Genomic DNA, 24949 nt, shown 5'->3' with positions numbered 1-24949 from the left:
GAGGTGTAATTACTAAAATTACTTCCGTTTTACAAATAATTTCTATACATATAAAATTTATAATATTCACAAAAATAGTCGTATTTTTGCTAGTGATAAGAAAGAAAGTTGTCGATTTTTTTCGAAGTGTAACATAAAGATATTTATTTCGTAGAGCGTAATAATTAGAAGTCTGCTTATTCTGTTATGGCTCATTTAATGGAAAATAGTCTTTATAATTCAATATTTTAGCGTGAGTGTTATTTCTGAGTTTATTATTATTTTTTACTGTATGTAAAATTTAATTTTACGCCCGACAAAAATTAGCACTCGCGCCATACTATGCCGCTTTTCAAGATGACGATCGTTTTGGACTATACGGAGAGCCAGTGACCAATTTTAGGTTTTCATTTCGAAAGTCACTGGCAGCCATGTGTGGCCGGGTTGGATTAAATTTTTAAATTGGGTAAGAAATAAGGCTCATTTTTGTTAAAGTATAAATCATAAAATTTTAGGAAATTACTTTCGATAATATTTTTACTTCATACAATTTTTGCCAGAACATTTACATCTCTCCTAATTGTTGCCAGAACGCTATAAATATTTATTTAAAAAAAATCCAATGTTATCATTTCATCCGTCTTGAAATTTTAACAGAATAAAGAAAATATATTAATAATTCATAACATTTAATGCCAGAACGAAATTCCATCACCAACAGTCTGGCAGAGCGAAAAACGTGTTCGTGTATTTTAAATTTTTTTTACACTTAAATACAGCATTTTTAAACAGCATTTATATTTTTTACTTTGTTATAACGGTGTAAACAATGAATTAAAAATATAAAAAAATACATGAATATTCCCTATTGATGCCTGATGTTGAGAACTAACACGAGTGTCGTTTTATTCAACTGTTTAGTTTTGTTTATACTTCAGTTGGCAAACCCGTACAGAAGTTAACATATCAAAAAGACAGTATAGCTTTCATTGCTATACTTTTCATAATTGATTAATATTAGAAGTATTCAAAGAATTTTGTGTTTATGACGAATTTACAGTGTAATTTATTCCATTCTTTAAAGTGTCTTATAAAAATTGTTAATTTAATCAAATAAATCATTTTAAAATGTCACTCAGTGCAAGTGCAGAAAATCTAACGAGTGAGACACAGGTTTGTTTGATGCTTTTTAATTTTAAAAACAATTGAAACTTTAGAAAAATTTTGTTTATTCAATTGTTTTCTTTTAGAATTTTGATGGTGGGGCCAGTAGTATGTGTTTAGAATTGGCGTTAGAAGGTGAACGGCTATGTAAATCAGGCGATTGTCGGGCTGGTGTTGCATTTTTACAAGCTGCTATACAAGCCGGAACTGATGATTTAAGAACATTAAGTGCAATTTATTCACAGCTTGGAAATGCATACTTCTATCTTGGGGATTATGTTAAAGCTATGCAATATCACAAACATGATCTTACATTGGCTAGGTATTTATCGTTTGAAATCAATGTTTTCCAAAACTTTACGAAATGATTTTTCACAATATTTCAGAATCATGTTTCTCAGAAAAGTTGAAAATCGTTTTCATTTACTACCGATTGTGCTAAAGTGGTTTTACTGTTTTGTATCTAATTTTCTTATCTAGTAAGTTTAGCCCTTCCCTAAATTAAATGATGACGATATTATTCTTGTTAATCCATTGAAAACTACAAATCGCATTCTATTTCGATTTGCATTACCGATTTGGGAGCTGCGACTTTGAGGAAGTTTGACACTCAATTTTTAGAAAGAAGTCGACAAATCTACAAGCTTGGAAAACACTGATTTAATATTCATATTAAGGTTTGGTCAATAATTTTTAAATTATATTTTAGAACAATGGGAGACAAATTAGGCGAAGCAAAATCATCAGGAAATCTGGGGAATACGTTAAAAGTAATGGGAAAATTTGATGAAGCGATGATTTGCTGTAAACGACATTTAGAAATTTCACGAGAATTAGGTGATCGATTGAGTGAAGGTCGTGCTCTCTATAATTTGGGTAACGTGTACCATGCGAAAGGGAAACATATTGGACGTGTTGGTCAACAAGATCCTGGTGAATTTCCAGAAGATGTTAAAAGTTGTTTACAACAAGCTGTTACATATTACGAGTAATTATATTGATCTTTTCTTCCTCCAATAATTATCACGGAATATTAAACTAATTTTTAAAAAATAATATAAATTTCTATTTGATAGGGAAAATTTGGCGTTAATGTGTGAATTAAATGACGTAGCTGCACAAGGGCGCGCCTGTGGAAATTTAGGCAATACACATTATCTATTGGGTGATTTCGAAAAAGCAATACATTATCATGAGAAACGTTTAACAATAGCTCGACAATTTGGGGATAAGGCTGCCGAACGACGTGCAAATAGTAATTTAGGCAATTCACATATTTTTCTAGGACAATTCGAATCAGCTGCACAACATTATAAACGTACTTTAATATTAGCACAAGAATTAGGTGATAAAGCGGTCGAGGCACAAGCGTGCTATAGTTTGGGGAATACGTATACGTTGTTACGGGATTACCAGGCTGCAATTGAATATCATTTACGTCATTTATTAATTGCCCAACATTTACAAGATCGTGTGGGAGAGGGTCGAGCATGTTGGAGTTTAGGGAATGCACATGCTGCGTTACAAAATCATGAAAAGGCACTTTATTTTGCTACTAAACATTTAGAAATCAGTGATGAGGTAAGTTGTTATTTTGTTATTATCATCCAATCAGGAACATTTTTATCCCGATTATAGCTTTTAGCGGGCTTAGTCCGGCGCCCAGAGTGTGAAAATCAGCCCCTGATACCCACAAAAATCCCCCTGCATTCAATTGTTCTTTTTTTATAGTTAAATAAAATGTCTAAATAAAAAAATTAATTTGTTCGTTTTCAAGCTTGGTGATTCAATGGGCCAAGCAACAGCTAAAATGAATATAGCTGATTTACGTAAAGTATTGGGTCTTCCACAAGATGAACCGATCGATGGTGCTACCTGCGAAGATTTTGCTAATGATCACAAAGTAAATTTATCATTTAATGGTATGGAAGTGGCGTCATCAAATGCCTCATCATCCGAATCATCTTCAATACAAAACCATAGATTACATAGGGTGAGACGCGAAAGCATGGAACAGCTTAATTTAATTAAGGTAGCTTTTTTTATGTTGCATTATAGCCGTTTTATTTCTATTCTATAATCTTTCTTTTAAAAATTTATGATGGGCATTTATTCTTATGGTAAGACGATAGCACTCTTTTTCGTTATTTTTTAGTTGCATGCAAATTTTGCATCTTTAAAAAAATTTTTTTAAAGTATTTTAGGCAACTCAATTAATGTTTACTACGGGAAGGAGGGTTCAGCGTTAAACCATTGTTATGATTTTTGATTGAGAAAGTTGTAATTGCATGAAAATTTAATTTCCATATTTTCTTATTCATTAAATTACGCCAAAATTTTATTTGCTATTTACTATGATCCAAAACTTAAACCAAGTTAACTATACGCCAAGGGAGCTGAAAACAATTATAATATAAAAGTTGGGCTGAGAAGTTCGTAGGCTAACATAGTAAAACACATTTTTTTGGTAAAATTCGATTTTATTTTTTAACATAGTTGCCTTCGAGAGCGATACAACGATTATAGCGGCCATACTATTTTTCGACACCATTTTTATGGTACGATTGATCGAACCTCAAAAATGCTTCAGTTTCGGCGATTATCGGCCCTTGTTCATCGGCTATAATCTTTTTCTAGCGAGCATTCTCTTGATGTCTGAGAACAGGAAAAGGTCGCTGGGGGCCAGATACGGTGGATGCGGAAGCAACTCGAAGCCCATTGCATGCAATTTCGCCATCGTTTTCATTGATTTGTGACGCGGTGCATTGTCTTGATGACACAGCAAGTTGCTTCACTCAAAACGATATATCTCACAAACTAATAGTACGGCAGCTGTCAAATTTATACACATGTCTTTTAAAGGTTAGGGTTAACTAAAAATCATATAGATTTTATACTAGTAGCGCTATCTATGCTTCAGTCTACAAACGTATCAGCCTACCTAATAATTGACGGACTTTAATTTAGTATTTTAGTTTTCTAGCTACTCGTTTGAGAACTTAATAAAAAAGATACTGCAATTTTTGAACTGAAAAATTATATAATTAAATTAAAAAATTTGTGGGGACTAAGCTTCCGATCGAAAAATTTATTTTCTATTATTTGCAATGTATGTATGAAAGATTACAGAATTTTCGATATGATACTTTGGTGGTGTTTCAAAGGCTACGCGCTGAAACCATTTGTTGTGTTTAAAGATGGTTGAATACTTTATCCTGTACAATAAATTTTTGTGCTTACTTGACAAATACTTTTGTGCTTGGAGTCAAATCCTCAAATTTAAAATATAACAGAATAATTACAAATAGTTAAAAAAATACAGATTGCCATTCACGCTTTGTTTGCAATTCCTTTTTTCGGTCACAGAAAGGGCCATTTTTATCTATAATTTGGAAAAAATCGTTTGATTACATATTCAAGTGTGATTTTCTCTCGGTGAACGGATTTATCGTTTAAAAATTTATAATTCAATATTTTAAACAGTTAACGCCCGATGGCAAACAACGATCACAATTATCCTCCACATCAGCATTACCAACAGTATCCTCTACCGCCACACAACCTTCTACAGTCACAACAACAAAACCCACAAAAGTCGATGACGAAGAATCATTTTTCGATTTATTATCCCGATTTCAATCGAAACGAATGGATGATCAACGTTGTTCGTTACAACTCAACGACAATAAAGAAAACCGTAACGGCATTAATTTAGTACAACCTTCAACAGCACCTGCACCAGGGAAAAAAACAAATCATAACAATAATGAAACAACAAATGGAGTTAACGATGGTCGGGACGATTTACTAGAAATGATTGTTGGTATGCAATCAAAACGTATGGACGAACAACGCGTAGAATTAACACATTTACCTGGTCTACAACCGAGTTCATTACAACGATTAACCGCTGTTGCTGAACCCGCACCAAACACACCTGATGATGCTTTTCTGGAGATGATTATGCGATGCCAAGGATCACGTTTAGAGGAACAACGATCAACGTTACCTGAAGTGGTTGATACAGAAAGTGAACATCAACCGCATGGTACACCAAGTATACGTGGTGCTACAGTACCTGATGAGGATTTCTTTTCACTTATTATGCGTTTTCAATCGGGACGTATGGAAGATCAAAGAGCTACTGTTCCCAAACCTGAACCTAAGTGAGTAAGCATTTTTATTGTATTATAAACTAAGAATGTTAATTTTAAATTTAATGTTAAAAAAGGCTTTACATGTCCGGGAAAGTTTTTGACTATAAACCCAAGAATATTGGTTGAGTGGGACCTGGATAAGTGAGAAACCTCCATAACTGGAACTCATGTTGAGGTTCCAACACATTGACAATGAAAATTACCGCTATTAATGGGACGAAGCAAACCTCTATATATGGTATTCGTTCTTTCGATTTTATCGCCCTAGTTACTTCTATAACTGAGACAGCGAGTGCATTTCATATGCATTAACCTCTGTAACTGAGCACTGAGATAACATCGTTTTGTTTGTTTACTTACTTATGTTTATTCTACCCGCAAATTCTGCACTTAACTAATTTTGAGCCTCAATGACCTTCATCTTTGAATTTGTGGAGAAAGTAACGCTATTAATGGAACCCTCTGTAAATGAGACAGATACTTATTTATACCTGGACACCTCTATATGTCTCACTTAACCAGTTTTCACTGTATAACTTTACGAAATAAACCTTCAATTTTTCATTTTCAAAAATGGTTTAAACGAATTTTAAAATTAAAATTTATTTCTAGACAAAATAATGATGTAAATGGTGGACCCACAGCATCGTCAAGTGGAAAGAATAAGAAATAAATACAATTTTCACATATCTTTTATATTTAAAAAAATATATATATATATAAACCTATTTAATAATTTTGTGTGAATTCTCAACAAACTTTATCGAACATAACTTTTTTGAGTCGAAGAAATCAACTGAGTTTAAATGTTTCCCTTGGAGGAAAAGGTATATTTATGTACATGCGGTCCCTGCCTAGATTTGGACGGATGAAGTTTGTTTAGGATATTTAATGCATTTTAATAATTTTGTTTTCTGAAGTGAAACTTTTTAAGTATGTAAACGAAGATAGAAAGCCAAACATTTCGTGATAGTGACAATTGAACCTACAGAAATCCAATGAGGCTAGCGGACATTCAGACGACTGTCGGGGAGGACAGAAGTGTTCTCGTTTTGGAAGGAAGTCTGATTTTTTGGGACAAAATGGTTCATGTTTACGGTATATGATAAAATGAAATCTATAATTTGGTTCCTATTCGTTCTTCGGTTCTTATTCGATGTGAATTTGATAAAATTTGTTATCAAGTTTTCGAGCACTAAGGAAGTTTCACATCTATTGTATATATTCACAATTAAATTTTTTTGTTTCAATTTTTAACTGCCATAAAATATGTATATCAATAGAAAAAAACGAATATGAAGCAGACGAAAAAAGAAGGCCATACGTACATCATATTTTTTAGTAAAATTGTATAAATATTAGGAGCCTCTCCATTTTAAGTCACAGCTGAATAGATCTTCAACGAAAAGGTCTAGGGAAAATCTTGGCACACAAGTGAAATTTACAAAATTGGTATTTGCAGCTCTCTCTAAACTGATCCGATTTTCTTGGAACATAGCTAAGAACAATCTCCGCCTTTCGTACAAAAAATCAAAATCGATTCATTCATTTAAGAGCTACGATTCCATAGACAGGCAAACACAAATAGCGGTCAAACTTATAAAATCCTTTTTAAGATTAGGTTAGGTTAGAGTGGCTGCCCTGGGGTGGGACAAACTTGAACCATAGGGTCCATTGTGATACCGAAAAGGATTTACTCATCCCCTACCACTACTCTATGAAACATTTGGAGCTGTTTAAGAACAGCAGGGAAGATGAGACATCGACTTCTCCTCAAGGAAATATATTACATTGTTCAATATTGTTTTGGAGTCTTTTTTAACTTGAAGTTTTCGAAAAAAATACTTTTTTTATTGTCAGATAGGAAGCACTTTTAGGTTTATGCCTCCGAACAAAACCCTATTTATCTCAAAAAAGCCTTTTTCTTGAAGAAATATTCAGCTGGGGTTTTTAAAATAGACATTTTGTAGATTCTACTTATATTTATAAAAAAATATTTGTTGATATTTTTATTCCAAACAAGACTTGTTGCTCGTTTGCTTTTAATTTTGATCATAAAAACGTTTGACTGACAATCTTTTAAGTTTAAGGGCCAAATTCACTTCTTCTGATTATATCTTTCTTAATTGGATTTTTTTCGTTTTACTTGGTTTTTATTATACAGGTATTCTATTTACAAAATATTATTTGAGAAGTTGTATTTGTCTTACTTCCAGGCGAATTGTTTTAAGTGAGACTTCGTCTCAATAATTAATCGAAGCTGGTGGACTTAAGTCCTGATATATTTTGTACAAATAACATTAATTACCTAATTTTAATAATTGGCATCCCGAAAGAAAAAAAACTAAAAAAAAAGGTACAATTATATTTATGTTAAAGAATTCACTAAAACCGCATTCATTAATAACCCACCTTCTCTAAGTCATCAAAATAATAAGTTAAACTTTAAGTCCACGCATTTTAATTCAAGGCTGATAACATAATTTAGATCTCTTATAGAATTTTATATTTAAAAAAAATTAGATCCCTTCCAAAATAAAAGTATATTAATCTCAAAATTTATTTAAATTAAATTGAACATTTCTGTGGGCTGTATTATGCATTTTATTAAAATATATATCCTTCAGGACCCACAATAAAAATATTTAGCTAGATTTATAAAATTATTATTAATTAGCTAGATCGGTTTCGATTGCTTTGGCAACCCTCTTCAGTAGCTTTACTTAAAACCCTTAATAATCAAAATTAAATACCAAAGTACGATAAAATAAAATAAAATAGATCTGCAACGCCCTATAACAAATAATAAAATATTAAAATTAATTTTTATTGTGGGTCCTGAAGATGATATATTATAACGAAATGCAAACCTCAAAATTGTTTTTTTTAGTAATTTTCGACTGCAGTAGTTTCTTAAAAAATGTTTTTATCAAATTATAAAATAATAGATTTAAGTATTAAAAAAAAAAAAACTCCCAAACATACTTCCAATATAGTCTATCTAACTTATGTAATAAATATTATTATTGTTATAGACTGAGGTCCTGAGTGTGACTTTATGTATATTTAAGAAGGATTTGTAGGGTTTAACGGCCAACTATAAGTTGAATAAGATTTTGTGTTTAGCGTCGATTGAATAAAAGAAAAAAATTGGGTATAACCAAGTTTTTTCAATTCTCAATATTCTAGATAGCCGTAAAAGTCAACAAATCATTTTGAAAATTCTTATAACGACATATTTAACTCCACTGAATTTCAGTCTATTATTATTAACTTCTTAAAATTATAATTTAATTAAATATGTTATCAAATGTTTCCTTCCAATTAATTCATATTTGATAAGATTTCATTGTTATTTAATTAATGAGATTACATAAATTTTGTGTACGCAAAATTTTTACGCTCTGAAACATTTTAGAAGCGATGTAAGGCTTTTTTAAGTACAAGTTTTTCATGTAAATGCCTTAAAAAAACAAAGTTTTCATTATAATATAATTTATAAAGTTATAATCATAATTATGTTGAGTTGGGGAAAAATGCTTAAAAAAGATGTGCTAGCGATTTAAACCTTTGCCTTTCTCTTAAATTTTCTGTAATTTTAGGCAGATTACAGTCACTTTTTCTTTACGCGTATGTCAAAATTTCAACTAGATGGATCTAGAAGCATGAAATTTTGAACAAACATTTCTTAAATGACGTAAGTTTGTACTAAAAATTCTTTGAAAATTCACCTCCTAAGGGATTAAAATGAGGGTTGAAACTTGATCAATTATAGAATTAGAAAAGTAAAAAATAATATATGGACTCGTGGTACAAAAGTTTACGGCTATTTTCAAAAAATTCATTCTTTAAGGGGGTGAAAGTTTTTATGAAACTTGGTCATTTTTGAAGTTAGAAATGATATGTATGATTGATACGTGTGCTCATAGTTTCAGACAAAAGTTTACTGTATCACTTTTTTTAATGAAAATTCATTCTTTTAAGGAGGTAAGATAGAAGATGAAAGTTTGCATGAAACTCATGGATGTAGTATGAAATAATTTTTTAAATACTTCCCTCTCACCCTAACCTCTGCTTTGTGGTCATATTTTCATTAAATATAACTTAAAATAAATTAAGAAAAAATAAGATTATAATTTTATAAATATCATTTTGAAAATATTGTTAATTGTTTTAACACTTATTAAAAGGGTAACAAAAATTTAGATAAATATTTGATGCTTAAAAAATTAAAAAAAAATTCCTATCTACTATTGATTTTATATAAATTTTTCAAATGAGGTTGAAAACAAATATGTTTAATTTAAAATTTTAAATCTATACTAACAAAAAAACAATATATTTTATAAATCTTATCAAATTTAAGAAAAATAAACCACGATTTCCCTCAATGAATCGTAGTTTCTAATTATTACGTAATCCACACTTGTAGAGAGAAAAATCTCTTCAAAAATGTTAAATTAGAAACTGGATGGTAATAAAAATCCATTGAAGTTTATAATGGGCATATGTTTAGAAGGAAAATCAAGATGGTGCTGAGACAGTTAAATAAAATAGTTTAGTAGTAAACACGTCTTATCGGGCCCGTTCGCAGGAATCATGAGGGGGAGGGGAATTTATTCAAACAAGAAACTCTTTTTTTGAGTACGAGAACTTCTGCGAGGTACAGAACTAAACAGTTCAGCCGATTTTCGAAACGAATCTGTATTGCAAATATCGAATGCTTCAAGTGAATTTATGACGTCCTGTCCGGTAGTACGTTTTCGCCAACCCAGTTAACACGGTAATTATCGTGCAAAATTGAAGAGTACGATTAAAAAAAAACTGAGCGCAGGAGTCTCCATCTAAATTTTGCATTTTCTTGAGTATTTGATAAAGTATTGTGATGATTTAAAAATCGATCCTGTAAATGTGTCAGAAATAAATCGATGGATGGTATGTAGATTGTGATCCAGAAATAATCTTAACTGAATCAGTCTGTACATTCAAGCGTTGAGTCTATTTTGACGCAAGCCTAGTCTTCCACAATTCTATGCCGTATTCATCGCAGATTTCGCGTATTTTACAAAAAAAGTGTTTTTGACCCAAGATAAGGTTTCTCAGCAACTAATCTACGCCTTTGAACTTGTAATTCGTATTTGAATACGATCTGGTTATTCGAGTAAAATATAAAATTCTTGGAGTCTGTCACTCATTGTTTATAATTTTGGCTGTCATTTTCGCCAGGCAAATGTTGCAACTTTCCGTCAATTTATGTGAATACCGAGCACTAAATTCCTATGACTTTAAACAGCATATACTCTTCGCCATCTTGATGCGTTCATAAACAATGTCTACCATTTCTAAATACAATGGAACTTCTTAAAATTCATTCACAAATATTTTCCTCACATCAACCCCAAAATCATGTTATGAAATTTAAAAACAAAAAAAAAAAACTATTATATTTTTTATCAATGTTTAAACGTCAATGTGCCAAAAAAAAAAAGAATAATAAATCAAAAATTCGATGTATGGTAAATAATTTATTAATTTTTAAGAATTTGCCAAAGATTTGAAATCACAAATTTATAATTCAAAACAAAAAAAACAAAATAAATTAAAAAAAAAATCAAATTTATTTAATAAAGAAAAATTTGATTTATATATTTTTATTTTTATACTTAAAAAAAAAGAAAATGATATACTAAAAATAATTTCTGTGTCTGTTGTTTCTTCTTAAATCAAATTGTTCAGGATAAAGAAAAATATTAACGTGTATTTCTTAATAAATTTTATTAAATGAGTTTGTTAAATAATTGAATAAACAAATTTTTTAAACTATTTATTCATTTTAGTACAGGGTATAGGCTCGCTTAGAAACTTATCCGATGGATTTTTTTCGATTTTATTAATTCACTTACAAAGAAACTAAACAATTTTTGTTATGCCTGTTTTGGTAATTCAGTCAATATGACGATCAGATAAATGTTTCTTCAGATACCAACGATAATCTTTCCAAAATATGATGTTTTGTTTGGTATTTCATAGAAAATATTCGACCAAGCGTCAAACCTCAATTATGTATTTTTTTTATAAAAATTATTCTACAGGGTTATCACGTTTTTTGACACGAAAGATTAAGGCTAAACTGCTAGATTTTATAAAAAAAATTGTTTCTGGGATAGATGCAGGCTTGTTGGCTGTATATTACGAAAATAATTTTAAAATGTACATCCAATAAGCATCTACCTATCCCAGAAACAAAATTTTCTCAAAATCAAGCAGTTTAGCCTTAGTCGTTCATGTTGAAAAACTTGAATAACCCTGTTTATACTGAATTATATCAAATTTCGAAACAAAAAGATGTTTTTAATTTTTTTTTCCATTTTTTTGTCTCCAAATTCGATTAAACTTAGTACATAAGATAATTTTGACTCAAATTACAAACATCTGGTTTATTTTATGATTAAATGCATAATTTTCGAGATATAGACCATAATTCCATACGAAGAGCAATTTAGAGAATTTTTTTTCAGGATTCCTCGGAAAATATTTATTAAATAATCATATGAACTAGATTTTTTGTGATTTTTGAATCCTAGTAATGTTTTAATGTTTGAAAATCCAAAAAACGAGAAACAATTTTTATTTTACCTGAAAATTTATTAGGAAAAACACAAAAAACTAAATTTATTTCATCACAAATATTATCTACTTTCGAAGGAAGTTGAGCTTATCAGAGCAGTATGGAAAGTATTGATAATAGAAAAAATTCCATCGGAATTATGTTTCTAGGGATACCTTTACTCTGCACTGTTTTAGAAAATAAAAATAATTATAAAGAAAATAAAAAAATTGTAATTTAAAAAATGAAATGTTATTAAAAAGCAACATTCCTATTTGCATGTGTTAATTAATAATACAAATTACAAAAAAAATCAATGTATTTGTTTTATTTCTAAGTGTTTTTTTTTTTTTACAAAATGAAAGTAGCAGTATTAGAGGACATTGCATCGTATATAAAAGTATTATGAACAGGTTTGTATTGATGTGTTATGAATTTAATCGCTTCTTGGGCCACACAAGAACCTTAAAAAAATCAACAAATAAAATTAAAACCCAGTTTTCTCATTATTTTTTTTAATGGGATACCATTTGTTTTATATAAATATAAACGTTTATATAAATATAAATATTAGACATTTCTTTAATTTTAAGATCATGACCGTTTTTAAAAATTTGATATGGTACTGCTCTTGCAGGCGATCTGCTAGAGATACTCCAAAAAAAGATGTCTGGTGGTGAGCACCATATCTCTGGTTTAGATTATTCAAAATAAAACAATCCACAAAATTTCTTTAGTCGATAGATGAATACATGTATTAATCGAAGGAATAGTCAAAATTATGATTTTTGACAAAATGGAGGCTTAAAAAAAAAATTCAAAATTTGCAAGTGGTTTAAAATATAGAAATCATTTTCAGAAATCTTATTCTTTCGATTAACACCTCAGGAAAAGATCTAAGATTGTGAAAAAATTCGAAACCGATCGGTCGAGCTGTTTCGGATAAATCTTGATCATCGACTTTGAAAATGCTGTTTCGAGAACGATTTATTTATTTGACGTGTATATCTTCGTGAATATTTATCGGATCATATTAAAATTTTCAGAGAATATACTTAAATATATGTACATTCCGGAAATGCTAAATCGATTCTTTGAAAATTCTTACTGGATAACCCCTTAATGTATATCATACCTAAAAATGCTGATATTGTATGTAATTCTGCACCACCGTAACGGCAAAATTCATGGACATAATCATCTTTTGAAATTGACCAACCCCATTCATTTAATAATTTGGATAGGCAAGCCTGGAAAGTATTTATTATTAATGAGTTATACTGTTAAAATGGGTCGTGATGGCTTAATTTTTTCGTTAAATGGAACCATGGTTTGTAAAAAAAAAAACTTTGATAAGCATTTACCTTTAATTTGACAATATCTGGTTCTACTTGATCATCGAATTCACCTGGATAAGCATTATATTCGGTACGAAAACGATCTATTCCTCGTATCATAACGTAATATATCAGCAAACTATCTGGCGCTTCTAAACTGTTCACTGAAATAAATATTTTACATTAATCTGATGTATATTATAAACTTGAAAGTTTGGATGGATGCTTGTTTCTCTTTCACGCAAAAATTACCGAACTGATTTGGATGAAATTTGGCACAGAGATAGATGAATAGCACATAGGCTACTTTTTATCCCGTTAAAATGTATGGTTCTCGTGGAATATACTTGTTTTAATTTTTCATAGAGCAAAGGATCGACTTGATTTTTTGCATAGTTAGCGATAGTTTCTTATGGGATAGCATATAGGAATCGTGTTTTTTAAAGAGTTTTGTTAAAAGTTTTTGAAATAGATTTTTAGCGCATTTTTTCAAGAAGGTTGGATTAATTAATTAGTACACAATAACAATAAAAACTCTCAACAACTCTTTTAATCGCGGGTTACATCAATTTATTTTAATCGTGGGTATTAACACCTCGGACAGACATGTTTTTTTTTTAAATTTTTGATTTCTGCCTGAAAAATGGTATACGATGATTGATTATACCTGTATAATTTTTCAAAATTGATGGATGTGCTGAATATTCATCAGCAATACATGTTCCACGCACAACCGTTAATTCGTGTGAGTGTTTACAAAATAATCTCACATCTTGTTCCGTAATAATATCCGGTGGTTGCCCTAATTCATGTAATAATTGTTGAGTTCTTCGGTAGATTATGTCAGCATCTGCGTTTGCTTGTTTATGATAACTAGAATTAGAAAATAAAAATTAATTCATTTTAGTAGATTTGGTAATTTAAATTCATACATTTGCTGAAGATTAATATAACTAGCTGTATCAGCAGTCATATCAGGAATTGATCCACGTACAGGAAGACATCCATTACCTTCATTATTCACAAAATCATTTAAAGCTTTTGCCATTATCCAAAATGGTTTGCTCTGAAAAGTTTCAATTACTCAATTAATAAGATGCAATAAGTATCGGAACTGAATGTCATACTTTTTGTGTTAGATTTATGCAACTATTGTCGTTCAGAATTTCTTGAACGTTAGATGGAATGCGAGTTAAACTCACATTTGAATTTACCGCTCGTATTGCCTCTTCAAAATTTTCTTCATCAATTATAACTCCTTGTTCATCAATGCGAATACCTTAATAGGTATTATTATAAAGTTGAATAAAATGTTTTAAGTTTTATTGATGTGTACTCAGCTCAGGGCCCGATCTAGCTATTTAGCCGCTCCGGGGAAAAATAATATTTATTACACTCATACCATTTACAGGGTGTTTTATAAGTTGATATATGCTTGAAACTCGATAAATAAATTTAATCGAGGAAAATACTTCTAACGAAAAGTATTAGTTTCAAAGGGACACATCTTATACCGCCATCGAATTCGGTCTAAGTTTTCAGGTTCAATTAAATCCATACTCTGATTCATAACTGACAAACATAAGTTTTAGACAGTTGTTCTTTATAAATACGTAAACATTTGTTGTGTGAAACATTTTTTTGTAAATCGGATAGCTTAGACAGTAATTAATAGCAAAAATCTAGTTTTTTGTGCGTTTGCTCATTCAATTTGAACTAAAATGGTCTTTATAGAAAAAACGAACAACTTTTATTGGTTTATTGAAAATTTTTTTACGAAGAGTGCTTAGATTTCACAGAAACAATTATACGAAATACAACAATTTTGATACGAAAAATAATTTTGGGTATAACTTTTCAGTCCGTTTTTGCCTAAACTGTACGGTTTGCGGAATAATGTTTCGAATGAAAAATGTTGCTTTTTTAATCAATAACAACTTTCTAATTTAAAGTGTTCATCTAGCGATTACCAGTTATGGAGTGAAGTGAGCTTGAAAACTTAGGTCACGTTTAATGTTTGCGTAAGATATGCACCTACATGCCCACCATTTTTTTGCTTTAAGATTTTTTATCGATAAAAATTATTTTTCGTGTTTCAAGCATGTGTCAATTTAAAAAAAGAAAGGGTACATGTATTATATGTACAGTTTCGCTTAAATACATGGACTCCAATTGTGATTTTTCAGTGTTTTATTTAATTTATAAATTATGTTTAGTTTTCGGTATAGTCGTGGTATTGTTAAGTCCCGTTTATCGAAATTACTGTATATCATATTTGAAGAATTTTCCGTTCCACATCTTTTCCGGTTTGGGAGGATGCCTGACTAAACCCCCCTCCCCTACTTGGATCGAGCCCTGATTCAGCTTCAAATTGTAGAACTCACCACTTCTAATTAAATCTCGTAATTGTTGTTTTTCTTTAAAATTACCAGGTAAAATTTTTCCACTTTCTTTTTGCCACTTTTGTAAATATTTATATAAAACAATTAAATAAGGCGTATGACTATGCTCCTTTAAAGGCATAGAATCTAAATCAATTCCATCCATATATTCAATCAAACTCGGAAATGGTTTATCTAAACGTAAATCGGATATTTCATTATCTGGATGAGCTTCGATTATTGTATGTTCCTTCACTTGAATTCGATAGTACCCAACAAATCCTATACTACGGCATATTAACAATGGAATATTCATTTCCCATAATTTTTTCGATAATAAAATTGTATGCCTAAAATTTTTTTACGATTTTAGTGCTAAGAATAGTCCTCAAACTTTTCAAAATTAGTACCGGATCAGATCCATAATGATAGGCGTTTTGGAAAGAAAGCTTTACACTTAGGAAAGGAATATTAACAAATATTTAAAAAAATTACATAGGGTAACATAGATAATGGATAAGGTAACAAGTTTTTTCAATCCGGTACAGTAAAACAGATATATTTACTTCTCAGAAACATCAGTTGCAATAATTAAGGAGAATGAATTAAAAAATTCTGGAGTATCAATTAATAATTTATCTAACGATGTATCAATATAATCACCGTGTACATCCGGATTTAATTCTAACAAATACTGGGTTGTAACTTGAGCACGGGATTCACCTAAATTATCAACTTCTACAAAAAAACTGAAGAAAATATTTATAAATATTTTTACGATTAAAGAATTAAGAGTTTGTCGTAAAATTTACTTGCAACCAATGTCCTCCTCTTGAATGGTTGCGCTATCGACAATTGTAAAAGTACCAATTCCGGGAAGAACGAGAGATTTGAGAATTTCACTTCCAAGTGCAGTTGCATTTATTAAGCAGACACGAGCTGATTCTAAACAGCTTTGGCCATGATCACCCCATAGTCTACAGAAATGAAATTATAGGATTAATTTTTATTTAAATGTTTAAATATGTACAATATAGAAATAACCTTAATTGCCGGTCGTATTTTTTACTTTTTTCAGACGGCTCCGGAGATTTTGGTGAAGGCGTTGACATTTTGTAGTTTAAAATTTCACTAAATAAAAGAGTTTAATATAAAATTATGACATGCAAACGCGAAAATTATATTAAATAAGGGATGTTTTGACAGTTGTCGAATAATGAGTTACTGACACATAACCGCGAAGAGTAAATATTTGCGTATGCAAAAGTAAAATTTTAGCGATATAAATTCGTTTTCATTTCTCACCAACTTAATGTCACGACGAACAGTTAATAATCTCACTTTTATTTATTATTAATTCGAATTTCAATGTTATTGAAAATGTAAAAAAATAATTGTCATATTTAAAGAGAAGCGCGTTTAAATAACAGAACGACACTGAGACTGATACTGGCATCTATTCTCATATTTTGAAATCATCTTAGAAATAGATAGCCATCGCTATTCTCAGAGACAACCATTAATAGTTCACGTTTACGACACGACATGTCACTGTTTTACATAATTGGTTCTTGCCTTTGCTAAAATTGGCATGTTTCTCTCCTTTTTACATTATTGACTATATTAACAATAATATTATTGTTCAAACTTGTCTTAGCCAACAATTAAAACATTAAATTCTCAAGTATTTTTTAAACGTATAATTGTACTACTACTTTGTAAATATTATCCGTTGTGGAAATAACTTAAGTGATAGCGAAATTATAATCTTCTATATCTATACAATTTAATGCCGACTAGATTGTAAGTAAATGTAGGTATACCACGAATCAATATCCATCTCGATTTTTAAAAAGTTTGGTGGGAAACTTCTTTGCTAACGATATATAGACAAATCATTCGGAGTTTCATCGATTATGGTATCGTCCTTTTATGCCCATTATCTAAACCAAAATCGTCAAAAACAGATAAAGTTAAACTCCAATTTTTAAACATTGCCCTTGGACAATTCCGCTCCTGTCTCATGAAATTCACACCCATTGAGGTAGTGGATGTCCCATTACTGTTTGGCGTTTGAATTTAGCGAAAAAATATTTTCTTAACCAATATTCTTCCTTATACCATCCTTTAATTCGAAACTTATACAATTAAATAAGTTGTAAAAGAAAAAAAAATGTATAATCTCCTCCTTTTCGAGAAATAAAGAACTTTCTTTTCTTGTGGTGGCTTATCGTGTCTTTGCAATGATTCCCATTTATCATTTCCGGTTACCACCCTTCTTCTTCTTTGAGTTTCTATCCCGATACACAAAAATCCTGGTGTTATTGATTGTGGGCTTGATGAGAAGGATACCGTTTGGCTCATTTTTTGCCAATCTCACATTTAATAATTAACTTAACTCCATTCTTCCTAATTATACCTAATTATTTTAGATCCACGGGTGGAAGTTGCATTCCATTGCCCAACCCTAGCACATTCTGCGTATTTAAGTGTATCTGATAATTTCCATTTTTTTCAGCAGAATGTGACGCTATTTTTGAAGTAATATCATATGTGGGATCGAATAATATCAGAAAAGCAACGGAATCTAACGAAATAAGCTGAATTAAAGGTTGCAAAAATCAGTTTTTTGAGATTTTCTCGTATTCTTTGCCTTCAATCGTATTTATATTTATACTTAAAGTTGTAGAGGATAAAATTCTCTGAAACCTTTTTTTATACCCATCATATTAACGTTTTGTTTTTTTTGTTTATATAAATTCTAAAATGTATTCTAAATTGAGTTCCAAATTATATAAATCTTGTAAATTTAATGTACTTATTTTTCACGTTTTTATAACCTTTAGTATTTGCCTCTTGAATGGTTTGTTCCATGGAATTTCCTACACGTGAACTTTAGAAGCATTAATAATTAAAACATTTAGAACCCTCTTGAACATTATTCGAAGAAACGGATGTTCATGTTTGTTGAATGTTTACTTTCATGTCAAAACAACTGAACCAATTTTGAATATGATATTATGATAGTATATAATTATTATTAATTCGGTATTCCTGTATACAGAACTAATATGTATTTTCGTGTGTATATCTTTTACATATATAAACGTATATAAGATACCTATATTATGTTTACGAATACAGGATGTCTCAGTATTATGTATAATTCAATGATTGGGTTAAGAAAAATAAGTCTTACATTTTGATCTATGCATTAATAAAGAAAATATTACGTATTTGTTGTAAAGCCTACGAAATTTGCACAGCGAGTGCGTAGCACGATTTGGACTGTCGCAGAAGTACGTTAATAATGCGTTATCACACGTGTGTTGTACAAAAATTTATCTACATATCTAAAATGTGAAAATAAACGAGAATTATTCTTTAAAATTTGTTATGGCTTATTGAGAAAATAGAAGATTAAAAAAGTTACTTACCATTGATAAGTAAGAGTCAACTAGGGATAATAATTCGTACTAATAAAGTAAAAAAGTGGGCCCGATTTCGGCAGATCCAATTTAAACTACCAGATGCCAATATACTTGCTCTTAACATTTTTAATGGCCAATAAAAATATTCAAATTCAAATCAGATCAATCCGACCAACTGGCGATAAAAATTCGTACTAAGTATAATAGGAAATGGACCTCTTTTTCAGCAGTTCCAATTTAGAACACCAACTTACTTACCATTTATCAATAGTAACTTGTTATTAGTTTACATTTTCACAGAAATTTGAAGACCCCTTAAAAATGGTCAATATTGCATTTTTTTTCGAGTGTAATTTAAGCCGAAACAAAGTGTCTAAAAAAATAATTTTCCTTCTGATTTTACTGAATAGAAATGCTTTCTTTACGAAGGTTGATATCTATTAATTTTTTATTCGCAGGAAAAGACATTTTTTAGTATTATGATTATTTCTTGATATATTTCATCGATGATCGATAAATTCGTCGTCCTTGAGAATAGCTCGTACCCAGAAGCGGAGCGTCTACATACTATTTCTCCAGATGCGATTTACTGCAGTCGATCAAGGACAGAAACAACGTAGAAAGTTCGCAGGTTCTCTTTCGGGATTGATTTTAGGATAAATGGATCTAAAGTTTTGGACCATAACATTCCATACTATAGTTTTAGGGTTTAATATATAAAAACATATGTAGTTTTGTTGTAATCGAGAATATTTTTTTTTTCGGCTTTTTTAAATTCCATTCTTTTACTATCTATGACAAATAAATTGGTTCTTATGGATTAGGATCAAGATAAATTTTTTTATTTTTAAGGTAATTAATATCCTGAAAAATATTGATAAATAGTAAGTAACCTGGTAGACTTAATTGGAACTACTGAAAATAGATCCACTTCGTGCTTTAATTAGTACGAATTAATATCGCCAGTTGGCAGGATTTATCTGATTTGAATTTGAATATTTTGATTGACCTTTAAAAATGATAAGTAGTACTGATAATGGGTCTACTTTCTTTTTTATTAGTAGTATTGATTATTATCGCCAGTTGGTGGGTTTCAACTCCAAGTTTTCATTTGACGGTAAGTTTCTGAGGTAACATGGGGTCTTTTTTATGGATTTATTTATTTTACTAAAATGTGCTTCATGATAAAATACGAATCTGTTTATTTTTTCTGTATCATCTTGTGCATATGTACGAATAACAATTCATTATCAATTTGATTATTTGAACTGACATCTTATTTAAATGATTCAACATAATGTAGATTTCTACACCAATGATTCGAATTGGTTTTGATATAAAATAAATAGTATGAGAGGAAGAAATATATATCTACCACCTATATTTTATGTATTTACAGGGTGCATCAGAAAGAAATTATCATCATCATTTGTGTTATACTAGTTTAAATTCTTAAGTTAAATATCTATTATAGCCAAGTTCTCAAAAACATGCTGCTATGCGTACACTATTTGTGACAACAGTTATGTTACTGTAGACAATATCTACTTATACATCGTATTGATACATATAAAAAAATTTTAGCAAAAAGAAAACCGACTTCAAAAGAAAAACTTTTCCAAAACAAATGAATATGCACTAAAAAGTAAAAAAATAACGATAGCATAATGTAGTTAAAATAATTGTTATTTTTGGAGTCGGTGTCAGCCAAGCTAATGTAGGAAACTGTTCTGCCAGAGTTGTTTCCTTGACTGAAACCGACTCCAAAAATAACAATAATTTTAACTGAATTATATTATCGTTATTTTTTACTTTTTATTGCATATTAATTTGTTTTGGAAAAGTTTTTGGTATTTTTAACTCTTCCTTTTGGTATTTTTAAGTCAAATGGTATTTTTAACCCTTGATAAATATTTCAACTTTGGTAGCGAACATCTTTTTTAATTTACGGGCAAAAACTTTTATTTCATACTGTAAAAAGTGGATTTACGGACATTATATAGTAGAAGGACTTTTGAATTCATAACTGGAACTTAAATATTTTCTAGAATGGCTTCGGGATATCAAACTTCGTTTTTAGGTGGTTTTTGTATTTTTATTTCCTTTGAAAAAATCGAGAAAATTTTATTTCGGAATTTGATGAAACTTGGTAATTTTTACCCAAAATATACAAAAATCGGATTCATTTTATGGTTGGATGAATAGTTTTTAGAAATGGAAATCCCGTATGAAAAGCTCATTTCAGAACGATACTGGATTATCCCACTTAACCATCAAAAGCCATGGCTGCAAGCTATCTGCTCAATACTTAAAATAATTGTTCCTTTCCATAAAAAAAAAGATTTTTTGGAGAAGGCACTTGCTCTGATTACCCCCCTTTGGATCCAAGATTGCTATAGTATAGCCAATGAACCTGAGGTTCAAAAGTTTTTCATTTTTTGATATAGCTGTTGGAAACGGAAATTTTTGTTCTATTTCATTGATTTATTATTAAGTATTTTTGCTGATTATGCAAGTAGCATAGCCTCTTGATACACTCTGTATTTAGTGTAGCTAACGTTTCTATATCATCGATGTTAAAAATACATTTCCTGTATTTTCGAGAAGTAGTATTCAGTATACAAACAGACAGACAATGTTTGAATATGTAAAAGATCTAATATATATTATATCACCTACCAATATATTTATATATAAAATAATATAATATACTTCATTCAAAAATACCATTATTTTTCAAACTTAGAAAGATACCAGATGACTTTGTAACTTGAGATCCCAGATGGCTGTTGGAAATATATTATGAATATTTAAATGGTGCACCAATTACAGTGGTAGTGTATTTTTTTAACCAGCCACTACTCGCGTTATGAGAATTTTGCTTATGCTTGATTTAAAACATAAATAATTTTAATTTTTCAAAGGGTATATGTGATTGAAACTTTTTCTGTCTTCATATAAATTTATCTATTTTCAAAATATGTATTTTTTAGATTTTTTCAACCTACCTCCAGTTTAAAAAAATGTGTTTCCTGTGAGAAATTGAGAGAATTTCTCTCATCACGAGAGTATGGTGTAAGCAAGAAAATATTAACTTTTCGGACCTATTCGTGTATTTTCGGTAGTTTAACATAAGTCATACTCAGTAAACTAAAAAAAGCTTGTGATAGAATTATCGGGAAATTAGTTCAAGTGAGTTTAATTATTTAGATTATTTCTACGCTCTAATATTTTCATTTTTATTATGAAAAATGGTTTTACAAAATTGTCTAAAATGATTTTAAATTCAACAATTTTAGCAGCTTTTTAGAGGCGTTCTGGTAAACGCAGCTTGCACAACCGCTCTTTGTCAGGCGTAGGTACTGTTTCATCTAAAATTACAATCGTGCGGGGAAGGCTTTAGAAAGAAAACCTTTCTTATGCTTTCTCTTTGAAGATTTCAAAGAAGATTTTTTGTATTCATGCTAAAGAGATGCTTTTACATAAGGCATCTCTAAAATCAAATAAAAATTTTGTATTTTTATTATTCGCTCTTTGCGAGATGTTCAGCCTTCTCGTTAGTCTCTCACAACTAATTTTCATGCGAATCAGAAATCATGCAGGTATTTCTGAACCATTTAAATAATCTAAAGAGAGTCAGTCTATTTCCTAGTGGTTGGTAAAGCCTTATGTATTATTTTTTTTCTGTACGATATTGAAAGGAGGCTTTTGTCAGAGAAGAAAGTAAGATAAATGTTCAGTAATCTGAATTTCTTTCAGCAATCTACTTGACACCTTTAGACGCGTAAAATTAATTATATTTATAAGAAAAAAAATATTTTTTTTATCCACTTATATAAATTCAAATCAATAACTGACAAACACGTATTTTTTTTTCTTCTATACAGGGCGATTGAAGTTCTAACAGCAGGTCGTCGTCGCTTCAGTAGATAACATTAAAATAATGACAATTTCTTAATAAAATTTTAGCTGAAAAATTGTCTCATTCCACAGGATATTGAAATTAAAAAAAGGATACGCTTGTGAAAATTTGACAAAATGAGTGCTTAGAAAAATTGGATTTTCAATTTGAAAAATTGAGATTTTTTTCTCGAAACGGAATGATGGTTCATTTATCAATAGTTATCACCAGAAACCTTAAATCATTAAGGTAGTACCTACACGAAAGTGATATTTCAAGAATTTCTCAAAACTCAGAATATAAAATATTTAATTCATAATACACATGCTGTTAAAATTAGAAGATGATTTACCATGTCATACATGAGATATTAGCAATTAAAAGTGACGCAATTTGTACGTGTACATGGGAGAAGCGTATAAAAATACACAAATTTACAAATATTATATTTATTTATCAATGAATGACGTTCACCATCTCTATGAAAAACTAATATAATGTAGAATACTATATTTAGAAAATATATAAAAAAAAATAAAAATTATTTACCATATGGTTTCGATAAAAAACTTAAATAAATAACTCGTTTTAGCGATGATTTTTTATGGAGAGGATATAAAGACTAATGGTAAAGGTATATATCATAGTGTGTGTGTTTATACGTATAGGAGATACAGTAGTGAGGAACTACAGTCTTGTGAAAATAATATATGGTATAGTCATAGTAGTCATAGCACAGTTAATGCGCTGAATGATAGTATTAGTCCAAAACTTTTTGACTGGACTGTCACGGAGGAACTACCTTAAGGATCCTTAGGTCTTATTATGAAATTTCCATTTTTTTAAACAGGCATTTTGGCAATATTCACAAAATAATCCTTTTTCTTTAAAAATTTCAACAACCTGTACCTAGAAAAGGACGTTGCTCCGGGTAGAAATGTATTTAGAAAATTTTATTTTTTTGAACATTATCTAATTATTTGATAAAGTCTTGGTATTATAACTTTGATCGTCCTGTATACTGATATTAAAAAAGGTGGTACTCAATTTTCTGTGACGAATATTGGCATTTTATTTTATTTTTTGTAGTTAGACAAATGTTTGATATCCTTTCTGGATATGTTTTTGTTTGGTAGAGAGATGATGATTAATTGTTGTGATTTGTATTTTAATGTTCCATGTCAAAATTGAAGGAAATAGACAGTATTTCCGAATTATATTAGGTGTTATTTTAATGGTATTTATCATTTGATATGGTTTATTACACAAAGAGACAATTGGAAATATTCATTGTTCGATGAAAATTACATATCAAAAATGTTTTTTTTTTGTTTTTGCCAAATATTTCTTTTTTTTATTGTGTAGAAATAAACGGATTTTTTTAAGGAATTAACGTAATTTCTCTCGATACACGATAATTTATAAAAATTATTTTTTTGAAAAGACTGTCCTCTCAAAGAGCTGCTACTGCCTTATATGTTCGATAAGTAATTTTTTATATTTTTAGGTAATTCTGGAAATTTAGGTTACAAAATATTTTGGAAATGATGTCTTGCAAACCATAAATCGAAGTATCATTTAATCAAATTATACTTTTTCGTTCTATTCAATTTATACTAGAATCAGGTTTTTCTAAAAACCGTAAACAAATAATATTTTCCAATTTTTGTAAAAATTCGACTAAAACAATTTTCATAATTAAAAAAAATTTAATTTTGAAATCGAGATTCGAGAGAAAGTATCCGATTTCGATATACTTTTGATGATATATCTATGAAATAATGGTAGCGTACTTTATTGTTAAAATTCAAGCTTTAAGGATGAATGATTTAGTAATTTCAGGTGAACAAATTAAAAAATATATATATATATTTTCAATTTTGATAATGAATTAAGTTTTAAATTGACGATATAAAACGAAAAGTAAGAATACAATTTTCTCGATATCTGACACTTGGTTTGTTTCTTTTCTATGTCATTCTAATACGTTTA

At 29.7% G+C, this 24949-nt stretch overlaps 2 protein-coding genes across 3 annotated transcripts; one reads left to right on the top strand and one right to left on the bottom strand.

Moving 5' to 3' along the window:
* The first annotated feature begins 927 nt into the window (after positions 1 to 927).
* On the top strand, positions 928 to 7819 carry LOC123296625 (G-protein-signaling modulator 2). Of its 2 annotated transcripts, none has more exons than XM_044878180.1 (7): positions 928 to 1152; positions 1230 to 1465; positions 1853 to 2131; positions 2220 to 2724; positions 2921 to 3136; positions 4627 to 5309; positions 5913 to 7819. In XM_044878180.1, exons 1-7 carry the CDS (start codon positions 1108 to 1110, stop codon positions 5971 to 5973), a joined length of 2025 nt encoding a protein of 674 aa, XP_044734115.1. In that variant the 5' UTR covers positions 928 to 1107; the 3' UTR covers positions 5974 to 7819. The 2 variants fall into 2 exon arrangements, with proteins under 2 accessions (XP_044734115.1, XP_044734114.1); XM_044878179.1 differs by having other exon boundaries at positions 2921 to 3175; positions 5913 to 7818.
* A 4421-nt stretch (positions 7820 to 12240) lies between these two features.
* On the bottom strand, positions 12241 to 16999 carry LOC123296629 (NEDD8-activating enzyme E1 regulatory subunit). The gene is made up of 11 exons (XM_044878183.1): positions 16931 to 16999; positions 16670 to 16756; positions 16438 to 16602; positions 16192 to 16374; positions 15629 to 15975; positions 14372 to 14523; positions 14177 to 14310; positions 13912 to 14117; positions 13272 to 13408; positions 13043 to 13157; positions 12241 to 12371 (listed from the first exon to the last, which is right to left on the bottom strand). The coding sequence occupies exons 2-11, from the start codon at positions 16735 to 16737 to the stop codon at positions 12259 to 12261; spliced, it is 1620 nt and encodes a 539-aa protein (XP_044734118.1). The 5' UTR covers positions 16738 to 16756; positions 16931 to 16999; the 3' UTR covers positions 12241 to 12258.
* Positions 17000 to 24949: the final 7950 nt, after the last annotated feature.

This window comes from Chrysoperla carnea, chromosome 3, assembly GCF_905475395.1.
Source record: "Chrysoperla carnea chromosome 3, inChrCarn1.1, whole genome shotgun sequence".
Classification (NCBI taxonomy): Eukaryota; Metazoa; Arthropoda; class Insecta; order Neuroptera; family Chrysopidae; genus Chrysoperla; species Chrysoperla carnea.
This window is presented reverse-complemented; position numbering and strand designations above follow the sequence as displayed.

Bases quoted from the DNA above. Each gene is read 5' to 3' on its own strand.
- LOC123296625 (XM_044878179.1), top strand. From the start codon at position 1,108: ATGTCACTCAGTGCAAGTGCAGAAAATCTAACGAGTGAGACACAG. The intron at 1,153-1,229 runs GTTTGTTTGATG...GTTTTCTTTTAG, and splicing joins ATCTAACGAGTGAGACACAG to AATTTTGATGGTGGGGCCAG. The intron at 2,132-2,219 runs GTAATTATATTG...TCTATTTGATAG, and splicing joins CAAGCTGTTACATATTACGA to GGAAAATTTGGCGTTAATGT.
- LOC123296629 (XM_044878183.1), bottom strand. From the start codon at position 16,737: ATGTCAACGCCTTCACCAAAATCTCCGGAGCCGTCTGAAAAAAGTAAA. The intron at 16,603-16,669 runs GTTATTTCTATA...TCATTTCTGTAG, and splicing joins AAATACGACCGGCAATTAAG to ACTATGGGGTGATCATGGCC. The intron at 13,158-13,271 runs GTAAATGCTTAT...AATACTTTCCAG, and splicing joins CAGATATTGTCAAATTAAAG to GCTTGCCTATCCAAATTATT.